Source organism: Helianthus annuus, chromosome 11 (genome assembly GCF_002127325.2).
Source record: "Helianthus annuus cultivar XRQ/B chromosome 11, HanXRQr2.0-SUNRISE, whole genome shotgun sequence".
Classification (NCBI taxonomy): domain Eukaryota; kingdom Viridiplantae; phylum Streptophyta; class Magnoliopsida; order Asterales; family Asteraceae; genus Helianthus; species Helianthus annuus.
This window is the reverse complement of record NC_035443.2, coordinates 89961628-89982622: the sequence shown is the minus strand read 5'-3', so window position 1 is coordinate 89982622 and position 20995 is coordinate 89961628. Positions and strand designations below refer to the sequence as shown.

The window sequence follows — 20995 nt, the reverse complement described above, 5'->3', positions numbered from 1 at the left end:
TGATTCCGCTTGAAATGACATCAGGTCATGTTCAAGCGAAATCATAATCATTCTAATTCCGCTTGAGTTAATCTTGGTGATTTCGCTTGAAGCTAACATGTTAATTCCGCTGAGACATGTTCAAGCAGAATCTGATGCCTATATAAAGGGCATTCCAAGCGAAATCACATAACAAGTTTCCGGTTTTGCAACGAAGTGCTGCCGAAGTGTTGCCACGCTGTAAAACGTCATTATATCAATCAAATCGATAGTTTAAAGTAATTTGTGCTGAATTGACCTCGATACGTCCGTTTCCGCCTTTCGTATTGAGTAAAACTCTTCTGATCGACTCGTTCAGGTCCGAATACGATCCTACAAGTGGTATCAGAGCTCAGGAGGAAGAGTTCATACCAATTCAGCTGCGAATTCTGATTTCTACACCTTCTTTTTCAAAATTCAAAACTTTTCACGGACAAAATGTTCTGATTTTAACACATCATACTCGGAATTGTATTTTAACAAAACCTTGAAAGTTTCAGGCTTAAAATCGATCTAAAACTGACAATTTTTCTAATTCCGCTTCAAAATCAGCGAGAAAATGATGACATCAGCAGCATTTCAGGGCTGATTTCGCTTGAAATCACACTTTGAATCTGATTCGCTTGAAAATACTAGTTGATTCCGCTTGAACCGGTATTTCCCTTGAGAATTTGGTTTGATTCCGCTTGAAAACCAGATTCCGCTTGAAAGTTCAGTTTGATTCCGCTTGAAACCGTATTCCGCTTGAAAAGTGTTGCTGATTCTGCTTGAATTAGAGATTTCGCTTCAAAGGGTTTCGCTTGAACTTGTTATCCCGCTTGAACAAGTATTTCGCTTGAAAGACAGTTTTGAGAAATTTCTTGAAAAACGAAACATTGACGAGGATTTTTATAATGCCTTTGCTACCCCGATCACACCTACTCAACAGACAGCATTGGAAAATGAAACGGGGACAATGCAAAAACTACCTAAGCTCATGAACATCGAGGAGTATAAGGGTTGGGAGGAACGGTTTGAGAATTGGGTGCAAGCTAACTCTTTGGATGCGTGGGAATGTGTTGAAACAAAATACGTTAGACCAACAAATGATGATGAAGAGGTGATTGCGATTAAAGATCTTAGTGCCGAGGAGAAAAGGAAATACAAGAACGAAAAGATGATGATCAGTTTACTACAGCAGGCAGTCAAAGAGGATATCTTGGTCTTATTGCAACACACTGGGAGTGCATATTCGATTTGGAAAGCATTACGATCTAAGTTTGTTGGAAGCCAAGAGATGATCAAAAATAAGAAATCATTCCTGAAAAAAGAGTTTGATTTATTCCGTGGTTTAAAGCAGATAATCGAAAGATCCTGCAATTTGTTGGTAAGTATGAAGAGAGTGAGCATCAACAAAGACAATGAGGAGTTGATTGAGAAATTAGCTGGTGCATTGCCACATGAGACTTGGGGTACATACATGATGATGCTAAGAAACAAAAAAGGTTTACAATCTAACACTAAGCAAGTTCATTTAGAAGCTTGAAGCTCAAGAAATGGAACAGATAAAAATTTCAAGAATGAAAGTGTTTGATGGTGAACAAGATATAAGTTTGTACTACAAAGCAGGGTTGAATGATAAAACAACCAACATGTCACCAAAAGTTGAAACTGCATTCAATGCAAAGAACTCATCTGGAAGTTCATCCAAAGGATCAAACAGCAACATAAGTTTTTCATCATTTCCATCATTTGATACAATTGTTTCAGCAACAAGAAATGGCAAGAAGCTTTAATGCAACATTGTGTTGAATCTTGAAAATAATCAAGAATATTCTGAAGAATTAGCAAAAAGCCATATGTCTTTGTTGGGAACTCTTTTAGAATCTTATGGTAGTTTTGTTGTAGGTCGGATCGGGAATCCAATGCTTACTAAGGAGGATTACGATCAGATCGATGCTGAAGAAATGGAATTAATGGATATAAAATGATGTTTGGCTAGTGTGTTGAGACGAGCTGAGAAATTTAAGTAGATCACAGGAAGAGATGATCTCCGTGAGGTTAACGTTTCTACTTTAGGTTTTGATAAATCTAAAGTCACTTGTTTTCGTTGCAGGGAAAAAGGACACTTCAAAAGGGAGTGCACCAATCGCGAGGCAAGTGGAGCTCAAAATCCGTTCAACAACAATGATTACTATCGGAAGGCCATCTACCATCAAGTTACTCAACAACCAACTCAACATCAGGCACAAACAGCACATGGAAGGAATATGATTGAAGATTCTTCAAAAAGAGCTTGTGTGGTGAATCAAGATGAGAAGAAGTCATCAACAGGGTTCAACTGGGATAAATATATTCCATCTGATGTTAAAGCATGTGTGATTGATCAAGATGATGAAAAGTTACCTGAAGGGTTTAGCTGGGAGAATTTCAATTGGGATGATTATGATCCTAACAAAGCTCCAGTTCACACAGCTTTTTTTGCTCGAATGGAAGAAGATAGTGATGATGATACTGAATATTATGCTAAAAGAATGAGAGATCATTTGAAAATGATGGCAGAAAATGACAGTGAAGATGAGAAAGATAAGAAGAAAAAGAAAAAGGTAAAAACACCAGTCAGCAGTGATGATGAGGATGTTCCAGTGATGAGAAGAAAAGTAAAAGAAGTTCCAGCTTTCAAGATTGATGAAGAAGCTGTTGCAAAGAAGAATCCAGTGATTTGTGAAAATTGTGAAACAATGAAGAAACAAAACAGTTCATTGATTCATAACATGAACAGGTTGAAGGAGTCTTATGTTGTACTAAACAAAGCAATGAATATGTACAATGACACAAGTGAAGAGCAGGCAACAGCAATGAAAACACTTCAAGGAGCGTTTATGATCAAACAGAAAGTTGTGAACAACTACATCGAGAAGTGTGCTGTTCTAGAACAAAAACTGGAGGCTCAAAGAATTGAAACTGAAAGAGTTAATCATTTGTTGAAAAGTTACTCATGTACTTCTTATGTCATTGACATGATTTATCCAACTGTTAAAGGCATGAAGGCATTTGAGGATGATGAAGTAACTGAAGAACAGAAGGTTTCTGAAGGAAAGACTCTTGAGAAGAAGACTAAAAAGAAGAATGACACAAAGAAAAAAACTGACAAGAAGAATTCTGGTAAGAAACAAGGTGTCAGTTACAACAAGTGTCCACCCCCGCTGGAAAATTGATATTTGCCCAGAAATCTAAATTCTGAAAGAGTTTAAAAGGCTACAAACTTACAGTGGGAGTCAGAGTCCTCAGTCAATTTGCAAGAAAGTATTGATGTCTCGTTTACATCGTCTGACTGTTGGGTTTTTCACATGTTTATCAAAGTAATTTTATCCGAATAAAATTAAAGCGCAGCGGAAAATCTATTAAAACATGTTACTTTGCAAGATTTAAAACCATTTTAAATGCAAAAACCTAAAATCGGATCCATATATGAAATGCATGCTATCAAAATACAACCATAGGGTGTTTGAGAATTCAACCTTTCTTTGGAGCAAGGAGATGGAAGATGATGATGAATCTTGAATGGTAGCTTCCAAACGAGAAAGCCTCAAGCTAGTATACCCCCAAGCCTCCAACAAAACACCTTGAGATTGCTAGGATTTAAACACTTGAAACTCAAATGAAACACCCTCTTGATCAACCTACCTTGGCCGAAAATTTTAGAGAGTTTTGAGCTCTTGCACTTGAAAAAACTTGTAAAGAAAAATGATAGATTAGTTACAAGTCTTGGAAACCCCTTTTCTTAAAAGGATGAGAGAGAGAGTTGCCACCCAAAATGGCCAATCAAGCTTCATCTAGATATGTAAAATGCATGCAACATGATTGGACCAAAAAAACTTGTGTGAGTTCCCATGAAGGGGGCGGCCTAGCTTTTATTTTATAAAAAAAATTCAAAATTTTTCTTATAATAACAATTTAAGTCATATGTAATTTTATAACTTTTATAAAATTATAACATCTCATGTTTTAAGACTTATACAACTTTTATTAAGTCATTTAACCCATTAAATAACAAAATAAAATATTCTCTCAAAATAAATTTTCCATATAATTTATTAGTTTGTCAAGTGCAATTATTTAGAAAACCGATTTCTAAATATTGTAAGTGTTAATATTTATTTGTTTGATCATATCATAAATAAATATTGTAGGTGTTTGTCTAGCTTGTTATTGGGTATGACCCGACTTGGATCATAACGTACTAGCCACATCAATTTAATATGTGTCTTGGGCATACAGAGTCCAACAATCTCCCACTTGCACAAGATACATAGAAGATTGATGCAAGTAGTAAATAACGCCTAACAACGGTTCACTACCCCTAATACGTATGACGAAGTGCCATTCAATAACATCATCCCCTTCAAGTCCCTTACTTGAAAATGATTTAGGTGAATCTATCATTTATCCTTTCGTTACAGATGTCATGTTAAATCTAGAGACACAGTGTGATCATTCTCTGTTGATTTAACTTTAACAGGCCTTAGACATCTTACTCTCAACGAATAAGAGGAACAAATCCCTTCTTGACTACATACGTCTCTCACAATCACCTTGTACCACACCTGAGCTTAGCCTTGTGTACTGTCTTATTACAGACAGCGAAGAACCAAGTCAAGGTATAGTATTTGGTGAATATCAAGACCCAATATGTATCTCAGGTCAGAGGATACTATGATATTCGCCTTTGCTCAAATTTACTTATGATCAATCACAAAAGATTCCATGCAGTAAGATTTGAGAGCGGGTCAGTCCAATATTTGTATCCCACAAATATCTATGAACTTTGGCAGCAACACTTTGCTCTATATTCATACCTAATGAATATCCACCAATCCAAGTTCATAATAGTCTTACATTCATATTTGTTCCCACAAGTATGATCGACTACGGACATTTAGAATAATTAATTTATTCACGGATTTAAACATGCAAAAATGGAACATAACTCAAAATACCATAAAAGAGTTAGAATAACAATTGTTCCAATATCCAAATACAAAATAGATCAAATCCAATCACTAGAATATCGAAGTCCTAAGGCACAAGTATGACCCTCATGTTTTGGCCGTTCAAGGAGCTTCGTGAGTGGATCCGCAATGTTTTGATCGGTGTGAACTTTGCGAATACATATCTTTCCCTTTTCAACTTCATCCCTTATGTAGTTGAATCTCCGCTCAATGTGCCTAGTCTTTTGGTGTGCACGAGGTTCCTTGATTTGAGCAATCGCACCCTCGTTATCACAAAAGATCTCTAGGGGGTCTTGAATGGTAGGGACTACCCCTAGGTCGGCAATGAACTTCTTTAACCACGCAGCTTCTTGTGCTGCCAATGAGGCGGCGATGTATTCTGATTCTGTAGTGGACAATGCTACAACATCCTGCTTCGAGCTCTTCCAAGAGACTGCAGCTCCATTCAAAATGAAGACGTACCCAGATTGTGATCGAGAACCATCTCGATCAGTTTGGAAACTCGCATCCGTGTAACCCTTTACAACGAGTTCCTCTTCACCAGATCCATATATTAGAAACATATCCTTAGTCCTTCTAAGGTATTTCAATATGCTCTTAACAGCCATCCAATGACTGTTACCTGGATTTTGCTGGTATCTACTTGTCATGCTTAAAGCGCATGACACGTCCGGTCTAGTACATATCATTGCATACATTATGGATCCTATAGCAGACGCATATGGGATTCCTTTCATTCTTTCTTGCTCATCCTTTGAGCTTGGACATTGAGTTACATTCAATATCATCCCCTTTTGAATAGGTACCAAACCTTTCTTAGAGTTCTCCATCTTGAACCTTTTCAAGAATTTGTCAATGTATGCACTTTGGTTTAAACCTATCAAGCGCCTTGATCTATCCCTATAGATCTTTATTCCCAAAATATAGGCAGCTTCTCCAAGATCTTTAATGGAAAAACATTTCCCAAGCCATGCTTTTACACCTTCCATGGTTGGAATGTCATTTCCAAATAGTAGAATGTCATTGACATACAATACTAAGAAAGTGACGGTGCTCCCACTAGCTTTCTTATACACACAAGCTTCATCGCCGTTCTTGATGAACCCAAAATTCCTAATCTCTTCATCAAAACGGTGATTCCAACTTCTCGATGCTTGTTTCAATCCATAGATTGATTTCTTTAACTTGCATACTTTGTTAGGATGTTTTGGATCGACAAAACCTTCAGGCTGGACCATATAGACATCTTCATCAAGATATCCATTGAGAAAAGCCGTTTTGACATCCATTTGCCAAATTTCATAGTCATAATATGCAGCTATGGCAAATAATATCCTAATCGACTTTAGCATCGCCACTGGCGAGAAGGTCTCATCATAATCAACCCCTTGAGTTTGAGTGAAACCTTTTGCTACAAGTCTCGCTTTATAAGTATCCAAGTTACCATGCATATCTGTTTTCTTCTTGAAAACCCACTTACTTCCAACTACTTTGGAGTTAAGAGGTGGCACAACCAATTCCCAAACTTGGTTGTCATACATGGATTGCATCTCTACGTTCATGGCTTCAAGCCATTTGTCGCAATCAGATTTTGACATTGCATCATGGTATGTGGTTGGTTCATCTGAATCTACCACATAGCATCCATCCATGAAAAATCCATATCTTTCAGGTGGATTACTAATTCTACCAGATCTGCGAAAGTTTTGTGTATGTTGATCAACCATTTGATCATTTTCAACAACCTCTTGTTGAGTGCTAGTATCAACCAAGCGTGTATCGGGTTGTGGTTATTGATCCTCATCAAGTTCCACTGTTCTATTAGTTCCTTCCATAAGGAACTTATCCTCCAAGAACTTACCCTTTCGAGCAACAAATACCTTTTGCTCTGTTGGATCGTAGAAATAATATCCTATATCATCTTTAGGATATCCTACGAAGATACACTTAATGGATCGTACTTCTAACTTGTTTGGGGTGTATTGCTTCACATAAGCATCACAACCCCACACTTTTAAATATGATAAAGATGGAACTGTTCCATGCCATATTTCAAAAGGTGTCTTATCCACTTTCTTGGTTGGGGCCATATTTAATATACGAGCAGCGGAGAGCAAAGCGTAACCCCAAAATGATAGAGGCAATGTGCTTCTAGCCATCATAGATCGAACCATATCCAATAAAGTTCGATTCCTCCTCTCAGACACACCATTATGTTGTGGTGTTCCAGGTGGAGTAAGTTGTGAGATGATCCCACAACTCCTAAGATGATCTTGAAAGGCATCGCTAAGGTATTCACCTCCTCTATCGGAACGAAGAACTTTGATTGTCTTGGTGAGTTGATTCTCTACTTCGTTTTGGAAGATTTTGAACGTTTCAAAAACTTCATCTTTGTGACTTAGCAAGTACACATAACCATAACGACTAAAGTCGTCGGTAAAAGTTACGAAGTATCTTTCACCATTCCTAGTCATTGGCTTAAAAGGACCACATACATCTGAATGTATGATGCCTAATAAATCTTTTGCCCTTTGGTTTGTGCCACTAAAGGGTTTCTTGGTCATTTTTCCTTGTAAACAAGATTCGCATGTATCAAATGAACCAATTTCATTTGTTTCCAAAAGACCATTCTTTTGAAGTGTTTGCATGCGATTTCTGTTTATATGACCAAGACGACAATGCCAAAGATAGGTCTCACTCAAATCCATTTTGAGTTTCTTGGTGTTTGCTTGGTACATCGAATTATCAAATGATGTATTATCATGAACCAATTCATAAATACCATTTGAAGGCGTAGCTTTAAAGTAGAACATGTCATTCATCAAAGCATAAATTTCATTGTTCACAAACTTAAAATCAAATCTATATTGTCTTAAAAGGGAAACCGGAATGATGTTCCTAGTCAAACTAGGAGCATACAAAACATTTTTCAAACATATTTCCAAACCACTTGGAAGTTTTAAAACATAGTCTCCTTGGGCTTCAACTTGAACCTTCGCTCCATTGCCCATGAAGAGACTAGTGTCTCCCTTCTTGTAATGCTTATTTCTTTTGAACCCCTGCAACGAATTGCAAATATGAGTTCCACATCTGGTATCTAATACCCATGTGTTAGAAGAAATAACATTTAGATCAATATGTATCATAAAGATTGTACCTGAGGTTTGCCCCGCATCCCTCTTGTTTTTCAACTCTTTGAGATAGGTTGGACAATTTCCTTTCCAATGTCCTATCTCTCCACACTCAAAGCATGGATCGCTTGTGGCAACTTTTGCCTTCTTCTCTTTTGGTTTTGGTGGCTCTGCTTTTGCCTTTCTTTTTCCCTTCCCTTTGACGTGTCCCTTTCCCTTGGCAACATTTGCCTTGGAGTCGGGGTGATGCCCTTTCTTGCCTCCCTCATTGATCGTTAGAACGTGTAAAGCCTTTTTACCCATTCCCGCTTCGGCCGTTTTGAGCATTGCATGAAGCTCACCAATGCTCTTGTCCCATCCATTCATGTTATAGTTCATAACAAAGCTTTCAAATTTCTTTGTTAAAGAGTTGAGGATCAAATCCGTAGCCAACTCTTTAGAGACGGGACAATTGAGCCTCTCGAGGCGATCAATGTGGCTTTTCATCTTAAGGACGTAAGATGAGACCGATTGGGTTTCCTCCATCCGACATGCATGAAGCGCTCGAACCGTTTCGAAGCGTTCTACCCTTGCTTGTTGTAGGAACATTTCCTTCAATTGGGTAATCATGTCATATGCCCCATGATGTTCAAAGTCCTTTTGAATCTCGGGAATCATAGTTCCCAACATGAGGCATGAGGCTTGCATGGAGTCCTCGGTATACTTAACCCAATCATTGTAGGCTTCTACATCTTCCTCGTCAGGTTGGTCGGGAATAGGATCGTCCAACACATAGGATATCTTCTCTTGCTTGAGAACAATTCTCAAGTTTCGAAACCAATCCATGAAGTTGTTATGGTTGAGACGATCCTTTTCAAGGATGGTTCTTAGTGATAGGTTACGGACGGTTTGGGTAATCGGGTTTGCATTGTTAGCGGCCATCTACAAAATTTAACAAAGTTCAATTTTAGTATTTTCGATATTATTAAAATGTTAATCATTAATACCCTTTTAATGTCTCATAGACCATTAATAATTAAAATCTAGAATCCAACGTTACATTTAAATATTGGTTAGGTGACCTTTATCCCATTATTTAAATTAACAAGGTAGTCAACGTTTGACGATTGCAACCCTTTGCAACTTCTAGCTATATGGGATCGGTTAAACATCTTTATGTTTAGTTGGCATGTTTAATCCCATCAACACCTTTGTTCCCATGCTTCGGTGACCCTAAGTTCATGGTTTCCAAATCAAGTCGTCCAACTTATACACACGTGTGAGTTTACACACATAAGTGGTTAGGTGACCTTTATCCCACAAACATGGTGAACCCACCTCAAATATACAAGTTTCCTCAAATGTGGTTAGGTGACCTTTATCCCACAAAGAGTTCCCAAGTAATTCGAGTGTTGTATAAAAGGATGGTGTTTGACTTGTTTTATAAAAGGGATTTTTATTTTTCAAAATTCTAGTTTAGAAAAATTTTATGTACCATGTATTTGCATGCATTCAAATCAATGGTACTTTAGTGAAAAACAATTTTTCAAGGTTCTTTTAATAAAACTCATTTTATTATGAAATCATTATTTTTTAATAAAACCTTTTATTAATCGTTTTAATGATTTTGTAAGAACCAATTTTAAGCTTGTTGTTGATTTTTTAGTTTGTTAAGCATGCATATCCAAATATCATCCAAACAACATAAATAAACAACCACACAAGCACAACACACATATCAATAGGTGCATAACCATAGCCAACTATTTTGACCATACTTGTTAGCCGAAACAAGTGTTGTCAAAAGGTCCTTCCTAAGGGTGAATATAGACACAAAAAGTGTGTCGTTGAACTCCCACTTGATCCCGCATCCAAATGCTTCAAGTCTCCATCTTCTGTTGTGATTTCTTCACATTCTTTGAGCTTCCAAAAGTCTTTAATATTCAGCTCCAAACTCCTTTGGACTTCAAAAATGTGTTTTGGTTATCGGGCTAAAATCCCGTTAAGAACTATGAAGTCCTTTATGCCCGAAAATGGCAAAACCCAAAACCGCATTTTTGTGTGCATCTTCTTTTACATAAAAGTATCCTAATACATTTTTCTAGTAAAATAAAATGCATCTAATCTATTTACTTACATACCAAATGAAAATAAATAAATTACATATTTTTACAAATGGAAGACAAATCACAAACACAAATATATTCACACAAGGTCATGGCTAGGTTATGAACACCAAAATATATATCCAAATATATATTAATTTCAAGAGCAAAATGGTTTCCTTTTACAACCTATATTTTTCGGCCAAGAATGAAAAACCGAAAAATGTGGGTTTTGTCCAAACAAAACAAATCATCCATATGACATAATTTTTTCAAGATTCCTTTATGCATGTAGGAAATAAATCTTGGAAAAACAAAAGGAAAACCATGGATAAAATTTCGGCTATTGGGTTTCTCCAAACCCGAAAACCCGAAAATTTTTAAATCCGATGAAGCAAGCACTCATATAAGCGGCTCTAGATGCCATTGTTGGGTTTTTCACATGTTTATCAAAGTAATTTTATCCGAATAAAATTAAAGCGCAGCGGAAAATCTATTTAAAACATGTTACTTTGCAAGATTTAAAACCATTTTAAATGCAAAAACCCAAAATCGGATCCATATATGAAATGCATGCTATCAAAATACAACCATAGGGTGTTTGAGAATTCAACCTTTCTTTGGAGCAAGGAGATGGAAGATGATGATGAATCTTGAATGGTAGCTTCCAAACGAGAAAGCCTCAAGCTAGTATACCCCCAAGCCTCCAACAAAACACCTTGAGATTGCTAGGATTTAAACACTTGAAACTCAAATGAAACACCCTCTTGATCAACCTACCTTGGCCGAAAATTTTAGAGAGTTTTGAGCTCTTGCACTTGAAAAAACTTGTAAAGAAAAATGATAGATTAGTTACAAGTCTTGGAAACCCCTTTTCTTAAAAGGATGAGAGAGAGAGTTGCCACCCAAAATGGCCAATCAAGCTTCATCTAGATATGTAAAATGCATGCAACATGATTGGACCAAAAAAACTTGTGTGAGTTCCCATGAAGGGGGCGGCCTAGCTTTTATTTTATAAAAAAAATTCAAAATTTTTCTTATAATAACAATTTAAGTCATATGTAATTTTATAACTTTTATAAAATTATAACATCTCATGTTTTAAGACTTATACAACTTTTATTAAGTCATTTAACCCATTAAATAACAAAATAAAATATTCTCTCAAAATAAATTTTCCATATAATTTATTAGTTTGTCAAGTGCAATTATTTAGAAAACCGATTTCTAAATATTGTAAGTGTTAATATTTATTTGTTTGATCATATCATAAATAAATATTGTAGGTATTTGTCTAGCTTGTTATTGGGTATGACCCGACTTGGATCATAACGTACTAGCCACATCAATTTAATATGTGTCTTGGGCATACAGAGTCCAACACTGACACTGATCAACAATCTCAATTGATGAAGAAAGTGGTGGATCATGTGTTAGATAACGATGAAACTGAGGAGTCAAAGTCGGAGTCAAAGTTTGAGTCCAGCACTCAGGGTCAAAATGAAAAACAGGGCAAAAGGGTTTATGATAAAGAATTCCTGTTATCAAAATCTAATTTGAATTATGAAAATATACTTTGAATGATTCGGACAAATTATATTCTGATGAGGAATTTCCAATAAGAGGTGTCAAAACTGAGATGATAAAAAAGGTTTTCAAACTAACAGAAATCAATATTTCTGAAATAAAAGATTTAAATCTTACTAATAAACCTAAAAAATACACCTCAAGAGTTCAGCAAAAATTAAACAAGAAAAAGGGTTACAGTTCTGGTTCTGGTTATCAAAAGAAACCAAACCATAACGGTAATTTCAAAAAGAAAGGTTTAGGTTTTACTCCAATGGAAAAACAAAAAAATGAAAAATATGTTCGAGATTTTAAATCAAAGATAACATTTGTTTCAGGTACATCTTCTGAAGAAGAGAAAGAAAAAATTTTCAGAAAGCAGTCAAACAGAGAGTTCCTTACAAGGAAGCAAGAAGAAATGCAGACTGTGGATCAGAAGAAGAAAACTAGAACCTGTTTCAAGTGTGGAAAAAGTGGTCATATTGCCATGAACTGTTTTCAGGCAATTCAAACCAAACAGGGAGTTTCTAAACTAAAAGAGAAAGTGATTGAGTTTGAACCACCAATTGATAGAACCAAACTATTCAAAAATTCAAAATTTGAAATTGGTGAATGTTCAAACAGGTTTTACAAGAAAATAGCTAAATCTGACAACTAGAAATGGGTTGTTAAGAAGTCTAGTAATAGTTCTAGCGATGATTCTGATAGTTCAAAATCAGAGGAGCTATCTTCTTGCGATGAATCTGATTCCACAAAATCAAATGAGCCACAGATTGTAGAAAATGGTGAAGAATCAGTTCTGAATGTGGGTGATGAGAATTTTCCACCACTTTGGGCTGAAAATTTTAAGAAGAAAATTGGTAAAGTTGAAATTTCAAACCAGTTTTATTCTGACAAAAAGGTTTTCGATGTTGAAAAGGCATTTAGCCCCACAGTAAAAGACATCTTTGGAAAAATGATTGACTGAAAAGTCAAAGGGGTTAAAGAGTTCTATGAGAAAAAGATGGGAGGTAAGAAACCGAGTGTTGGTAGCTCGGTAACACCCAAGGCTGGTCAGGCTTGGGTGGATATATTCTTTGAATAGAAAAACCTGACTTGCCGGAGCTCCCAGGTTGGTAAGTAAGGAGCAGGAATCGGCATCTTTCTTGAGAAATTCACGAAAAGTGATTTCGTCTTACAAGTGGTTCAGAGGTTGGTTTGTGCTTACTTGAAAGTGGTAAATCAGGGACATTAACTTGTACTTGATTTCCTACAAGTGGTTAAAAATGAACAATGTGATGAGTTTACCCCGAACCTACAAATGGTAAAATCAACCAAACTTATTTTCCGGAAAAACCATTTTGATTAAAACAAACTTAAGTGTTTTGAAATCTAAATGGGAAAATAGTTTGTTGAAAGGGGTAGTTCTGATTGTTTAAGCTAAATGGATGGCGAATTGAGGCTTGAAACAACAGTTGTCAACTTTGTTTGACAGTTTGTTTTCAAATTTCTTTAAATGTGTTTGCATTTTAGGGGGGGAGTAAAAATTTCAGAAAATCCAAAAACATTAGAAAATTTGAAAAAGCCAAAAACATGATAAAATCAAAAACGAGTTTTGTTGTGAAAAGAGGAAATGATAGTACATCAGTAGACTATCACAACACGCTAAAGAGATGTAAAGTAAAAAATGTGATAAACAATCTCACTGTGGATGTGCCAGTAGGTTTTTGCACATTTAGTAGATTGTGACGAGATATAAACCTAAATTTCAAACTTGCTTATCTCGTGGGTAACATTTCTTGGATATATGGGTAACCCCTGAAATCTTGTTTGAAAGGTCCCTCTTTCTGAGATACTAGGTCTTTATACTCAGTGATATCTGGGGTATTATCCCGGGACTTCTGCTGAATGGAAATTCTGACCTAGTCCCCGTATAATACTTTCTACAAATGCTTGAAATATAGCGCCGCCCTCAACATAAAAATGATGAAACATTGAAAAATGTTAATCATGTGCCGTTGTAGAAAAGATCCTCTAAAGGGGACACACCTAAAGTCGAACCGTCATCTCTCTGCTGAACTGAAGTTCTGACCTGAGCTCTCACGGTTTCGCATTTAACCCCTTTACAGATATCATTTGTGGTATACTCACCTGTAAGACTGAATATTGGGATCTGGATACGGGAGTATATTCAAGTGGTGGGACACGCGGATAAGTTTAAGTGCTTAAAACATTAATATCGTATCTTGAAACAGTTGAACTTTGTGTAAAAATTTAAATGGATCAATATACTGACAATCTAGGTGAATTGTTTAGAACTTAAAATGAAATGAATCTTAACGGTGTTGGTGATTTATCTCAGAAACTGATATGATCCTCTTACACAAACTCAAAAATATTGTCTATAAATATTTCTTTACTGCATTTCATTAAACTCAAAAATCCAAAAAGATTTTAGTGTGTTTTAGCATAAATTTTGAAAAATTCAAAAAGATTTTCGACAACTGGTATTAAAGAGCTGATGTTCAAAATTCCAAGTGCTAAACATGATGAACAAATGGTTTGGGTGAAATTATTTGAGATGTTTTGAAATGAAATGAGAAAAGTTTTTAAAATCTATTCTGCAAGTGGTTCGTTAGAGATCTGCAAGTAGTGTCTAAGAATGTCAAAACTTTATCATAAAAAGCTTATCTTTATGGTAGAGGATGTGCAGGTTTGAGTAAGAGCTGGGTTAATCGATCCTGAGAAGCTTGTAATTAAAGAAAGCCAGGTTTTCGATTCAAAGCAGAGTATAAGCCAGGCAACGATCTTGAACCTGTGAAAGCCAGACTGCGATCCCAGCTTACTGGGAGGGGGAGTCTGAATGACAAAGAGTCAGGTTCTGATCCTGTGATTGCTGATACTGATGAATTTAAAGATTCAACATTCGAGGGGGAGTGTATTTGTTCAAAGGGAGTTTGTTGGTGATGATAGAGAAGAATAAAGAGAGAGTTGAAGGATGCTTTACAGTGTAAGATACTTTGAAAAGAAGCCCGAAGACTGAGAAAGACTGAAGATGCGAAGACTCGACACTGAAGACTCGTCAACATTCGAGGGGGATTTTGTTGGTGCATGCGTCTGTCGACTTCGTCTTGTATCGAGTCTTGTATAGAACTAGTTAGATCAGGGGTCGAAAAACAAGAAAGTGGAAATTAGTGTGATTCCGCTTAAAATGACATCAGGTCATGTTCAAGCGAAATCATAATCATTCTAATTCCGCTTGAGTTAATCTTGGTGATTTCGCTTGAAGCTAACATGTTAATTCCGCTTGAGACATGTTCAAGCGGAATCTGATGCCTATATAAAGCGCATTCCAAGCGAAATCACATAACAAGTTTCCGGTTTTGCAACGAAGTGCTGCCGAAGTGTCGTCACGCTGTAAAACGTCATTATATCAATCAAATCGACAATTAAAGTAATTTGTGATGAATTGACCTCGATACGTCTGTTTCCGCCTTTCGTATTGAGTAAAACTCTTCTGATCGACTCGTTCGGGTTCGAATACGATCCTACAAATGTTCCGGTGAACTTGATCATAAGTTAAACATGCCCTAAATATCCTTTTTACATAGCTTAGAAATAGGCTTTGAGGTGTTTTGATGCGCAAAAATAAACTTATTGATCAATAGGGACTAAAAGCGTCAAAAAGTGCATAAGTTTGCATTTTCGCGCATATCTTACGTTCTGAATATATCCGGACATCCAAAAATTTATGTAATCATTAAAATATTTTCTTTTAGTGATTGGCATGATAAAATTCCATTCGTCGCGTAATTTGGATCGTTTTTCGCGTCCGTTCGTGTTTCGTCGTAATTAACTGAACAACGCAACCGTACGACCAAACGAACCGACATCCGAAATATTTTTGAGCATACTTTAAGTTCCCTATAATTTAACTTCATTATAGAGCCTTGAAATGGGGTTAACGGGGCTTAAACATGCCAAAAATGCATCGAAAACCAAGTTTTGGGCTTGCAAGGACTAAAACTGACAATCTGCCAAACTTCCCTAGGAGGGGCGCGTAAGACTGTGTCTGGGTCTACGTGGCCCGCGTCAGACTGTCAGACAAAAACATTGAATTTGGTCATTTTGGCTGAATTTGATGGTTTTGATCATAGATTTGCAATACCATTTGATGGTATTTGATGTCCCATTGTTTAGTATACCATGTGCCCAAGTGTAAGGTTAAGATTCAAGCATGAATAATGAGGAACGATCCTAACAGTTGTGGGAATTCTATAAATACCCACATAAGTTTCAGTCATTCCTCACATTTGTTCTCATTCTTGCTCTAAGTTGAAGCTCTCAAGCTTCATACCTGAGCAAATTGAGTTCAAATCTTCAAGCTTGGACCTTTTGTAAGTATTCTTTCATTCTTTTATGTGTTTTCAAGCACGAAAGTCAAACAATGTTTGACTTTCTGCTTTGACCAGTCTTTAGTCAACACGTAGTTCGTTTGAACTTCGCAACGTGAGCGTAATCACGATGGTTATAGTCCCTTGTGACTATACCTACTGATTACCACGTTGATTAGGTATAGTGACGAGTCATAGTTTCGGTCAAAATGCGTATTCAAGCGTATTTTGCAACCAAACTATTCTTGGGTATCAAAACCGTTTGTTTTGATATCAAACCTGTTTTCTAACTTCATTAAACATGTTTTAACATGTTTCACTCGTCACTTTTAGTTTAGTGCTTATGTAGGGACGTAAGATAAGCGGTCTAAACAACCGCTTTGACTTTCGAACCCGACCTGTTTGGTGGTTCATTAGGATCCGACCAAACATATTTTGTGACCATAGTTGTATAGGGAATAACCTTCCGAGGTTATACCTTATGGTCACTTCGTTTAGTTAGTTGTATGATAGGTGATTTATATGCCTTAGGAAAATGACCAAAATGCCCTTTTCACGCATAGATTCATTTTAAGCATATATAACCTAAATTTTTATATCTAAACTGATTAGGTAACATTATTACACATGTTAACGCATATAATACATGTCATAGGACTAGTTAGGCGTCTCGAACACGCTTTTCCGTGAACGACACGTTAAAGTAGCGTAAGCTACCTTAATGGGTCGTAATGGGTCGTAAGCACTTAGGATAGGTTTTGATTTATTTTGTAGGCTTTGTTAAACCATATCATTTGAGTTCCGATACTCATTTGGTTTACAAGACCTCATTCTATCCGATCTTCCGATTTAGGTCCGATTTATTTACGTAGTTACTTATATTAGGTGCCGATTGATTTCCGTGATCTTCTAGCTTTGCTTGGTTGTTATTCAAGACTTCTAAGCATTCTGAAGTGAGTACATAGATCCCCTTTTTTTACTGATTTCGATTGTTTTGGGGTGATTCATATGTGTTAAATGATTTCGATGTTTTTTCACGATGGTTTCGAAAGTTATTAAAATGGTTTATATTAAATTAATAACGATTTGGATAAAGTGAACAAACTTGTTGGTTGTAGTTACATAACGAATAACATTCATTAGTTTTGACCGAACCGATCAGTATTAGGTTATGGTACCATAGGATTTGACAATTCCCGTTATCAGACTGCACCCATGGTTATGTGTGGGGGTTATGTCCGGTAATGACTGAATCTGTGATTGTTAATTTACCCTTTGGTGGTTTATTAATGCGAGTTTCGAGATAGTCGAGTTGTGAAGGTTTGAATGTTATTAGCGAGGCGACCAAAAGTAGTTTTCACAATTAAAACGAGAATAATTTAAATGATTGAAGCGATTTTAACGAGTTAAACGATTTGGGTAAACGATTGGTTTTTGGGTTGTGATTAGATAATGGGACGGGTGTGATATGATAAAAGCATGGTAGATACGCCGCTTGTACTTCTTATATATAAGTGTTTTTATCATATTACATTCCGTGGCATTATTTAGTTCACTTGGGCAAACGATTTTGAAACGATGTCATATAACGATGTTTTCTAAATAATATAAACCATACGAGTTTTATTAACGAGTTTTTACGAGATATTTTACAATTTTCTTTAATTAAACAAATGGTTTGGGGTTAAGAATCATGGCTACGAGATTTTATAAACTACAACCCACTTGATTTGAGTTGGTTAATTATGTTGCAATACTATACACTTTTTCAAAACAAGGTTTTTAATTAGGTATTGCAACATGTAAACTAGCCATGAATCCGACACTCTCATAAAACCTATGTGCTCGCTAGCATTTCTTTGCTGACTTTGTTTTTACATATGTTTCAGGTGTTGTTGAATGATGTTGATTGCTAGGATGCATGCTCACATAGGACTGGACGATGGCCTTAGTGACTTAATAACAATGATAGACTATGTTTAACTTGTTTGTTTAAATTTTTCAAGACAATGTAAATGGTTAATCTTTAAATAAAACGAAACTTCAAATTTCCGTGTGTTATGAAACAATGATTCTGTTACAACACTCCCCGACGATTCCGCCGCGATTTGTTGTTTTACGCGGTCGGGGTGTGACACATCCCTCCTGAGGATTGGCCTTTTGATGATCTGTTTGATGATGATGTTGATCTGTTTGTTGATGGTCCTCCTGATGATGCCCATGGTGATGGAGAGCTAGATGAGGATGTTGTTGCTATTCCACTTCCTGAGATCCCTGTTATTGAGTTGTCCTCTGACACTAGTTTACGCTCTGTCTCAGATTCCTTTGAGTCTGTGACGTCTTCCGCCTTGAGGCAGTTGGATTACGGCGCTATGCCACTGATTATGATGATGATACGGCCATGTCAGCTGCACCATCTCCTGCACACGATCCGAGCTTGATCTGAGCCAGATTTTGTTTCTGTTGATCAGCCCGATGTTGCACCTGCTAATCCTGAGCCCTTACCTGATCATGACCCTATTCCTTTTGGCATACCTGACATTGCACCCCTCATACCTGACCCAGTTCCTGCACCCGTTGACCCTCCTGTTATTGAGCAACTTATTCCTCCACCAGCACCCGCACCCGCTAATGTTGCTCCTTTTCATCTTGTGGAGTTTGATGTCAATCGCGTTGATTTACCCATCGTTTTCTTACAGGACATACCCGCACCCGTCCAGGGGAAGGTACTTCAGGCCAGTAGCCTAGTCATGATCCTTATGTTTCAGCAGCTTTTCCACACATTCCCCAGTCTGCACCTTTTGCTCCTTTCACTTCTTCGCCACTCGATGAGCCATTCCGATGGTTCCCACCGTACACCATGCCGATTTCAGATCCCTACCATCCCTCACATTTTGTTGGTTATACCCGGGATGAGTTACTTTTATCACTTCAGCTCCAGTTTGAGATTATGAGTCGTAGGATTTTGGAGCTTGAGATGACACCGCGCCCTTTACCATGTCCTTGTCAGCCTGCTTTTGTTCCCCCTCGTTCATCACCGTCTCCATTTTCTCATCCACCTGCTCCACTTACTCCTTTTCAAGAGTTCGATGCTCGATTTCTCACCGTCAAGCAGCAGATCAGTTATCTGTTGCGTCATGTCTATGAGCTTGAGGGGGAGCTTGCGCATGTGCGCAACTTGCTTTTCTTTCCTCCACCTCCTCCTCCACCACCACCATCAGCATAGTTGGTTTTTTGTTTTATGTAGGTTGCAATACTTTTGGTGAGAGCACCACTATTGAGCTGAGCTTGTGAAGCCTTTTGGAGACCACCTTTTGATTGTATGACTTTTGTAGACTGGCAGACTTGTTGGACAAGGGTAGTGTGACCCTGTGTTCCTTTTGATATGATACATTTGTAAAACATGTAACAATACTTGTGCTTGATGATTAATGAAAGCTCAATCGTCATGTTCTCAATTAACACGTTGTTGATATACATGTTTGTGCTATGATTGTGATGCTATATGCTTGCTTGCTATGATAAACACTATTATGTATACGTACTATTTATTATACGATTAAGGCCTGACCTATACAATCTTCTTCTTAGAAGATGCCTCCTCGAAGGAACACTCAGTTGCCCACAACCGAGGCAGAATTGCAAGAACGAATTTCACAGGAAATCGCACAACATGAGGCCCTATGCTCCGAACACAGCGGAGGTACCTCAGGGAATAACCCACCTCATGGCTGTACTTACAGGCAGTTCCTAGACTGCAAGCCTCTGAACTTTGACGGCACTGGAAGTGCTGTAGCTTTTGTAAGATGGGTTGAGAAGATAGATTCTGTGCTGCAAATGAGTAAGTGTGCTGTCACACCCCCAAAATCCACCATGCGGAGTATCACCGCTTGGAGGCGTGACATGACCAGGATCGAGCCACCAATCATATTGAATAACGTAGTTAAGTAAATAAAGCCAACCACAATACAATTGGTGACCAAAAGAAAGTAACCGACTTAAGTTAACAGCGGAAGCATAATACGTAAAACTAAAACATAAGTTCATAGTTCATAAGTTTAAAGACCAAAACATAACTTCCATAAGTTCATAAAGTTTATTTATTAAGCACGGGACATAATAGTCCATATCCCACAACGACTTCCTCCTCGTGCAAGCTCCATAAGCATCTAACGACCTATAAGGCATGTAACAACGAGTCAACAACAAAGTTGAGTGAGTTCATGTTTGGTTGTTTAGTTTTACGCTGTTTCCGAAAACAGGGTTTGTCTTTTGCTGGCTTACTTGCCGTGGGGGTTACCCCATAGTTGAAAATATGATTAATCAGTTCGTTCTTTATTACCTAAACCATATCCATAATCAGTGGGGGCTTCCCTATGTGAACTACTAGACCGTTACCATATCGACAACTGACGAACAATAGTTGTGCCCTATGTCAATATCTATCATCATTGACAGTTTGTCATAGTCCATTAGTACACGCTCGTCCGACTGGCACGGTGTAAGGTTTGTTAAACCTAATAGCGCTATTAACTAATGACCTGCTCGCCATTGGCCTCGGCGATTAAATCGATATAAAATGAGGGACTTAATGATAGAGTTTTGTCTAGTAGGTTTTAAGGTTGTTGTCCTACCCAAGGAGGACGAATGTACGTATTCTACTCAAGGAGAATACGCAGGATTAATATTGGCATCCTACCCATGGAGGATGGCGGTACATATCCTACCCAAGGAGGATATGTAGGTTCCGTTTTAATTCTTTAACCCATTCCCAACCACCGGGAATCCCATGCCTTAGAAAGTGTGTGAACTCACCTTGGTTTACTCGGTTA

General features: G+C 37.3%; 1 protein-coding gene across 1 annotated transcript; it reads left to right on the top strand.

The window, feature by feature from the left end:
• The first annotated feature begins 14431 nt into the window (after nucleotides 1–14431).
• On the top strand, nucleotides 14432–19389 carry LOC110888435 (predicted GPI-anchored protein 58). Its single transcript, XM_022135961.1, has 3 exons — nucleotides 14432–14482; nucleotides 18635–18889; nucleotides 19099–19389. Exons 1-3 carry the CDS (start codon nucleotides 14432–14434, stop codon nucleotides 19387–19389), a joined length of 597 nt encoding a protein of 198 aa, XP_021991653.1.
• The last annotated feature ends 1606 nt before the right edge of the window (nucleotides 19390–20995 follow it).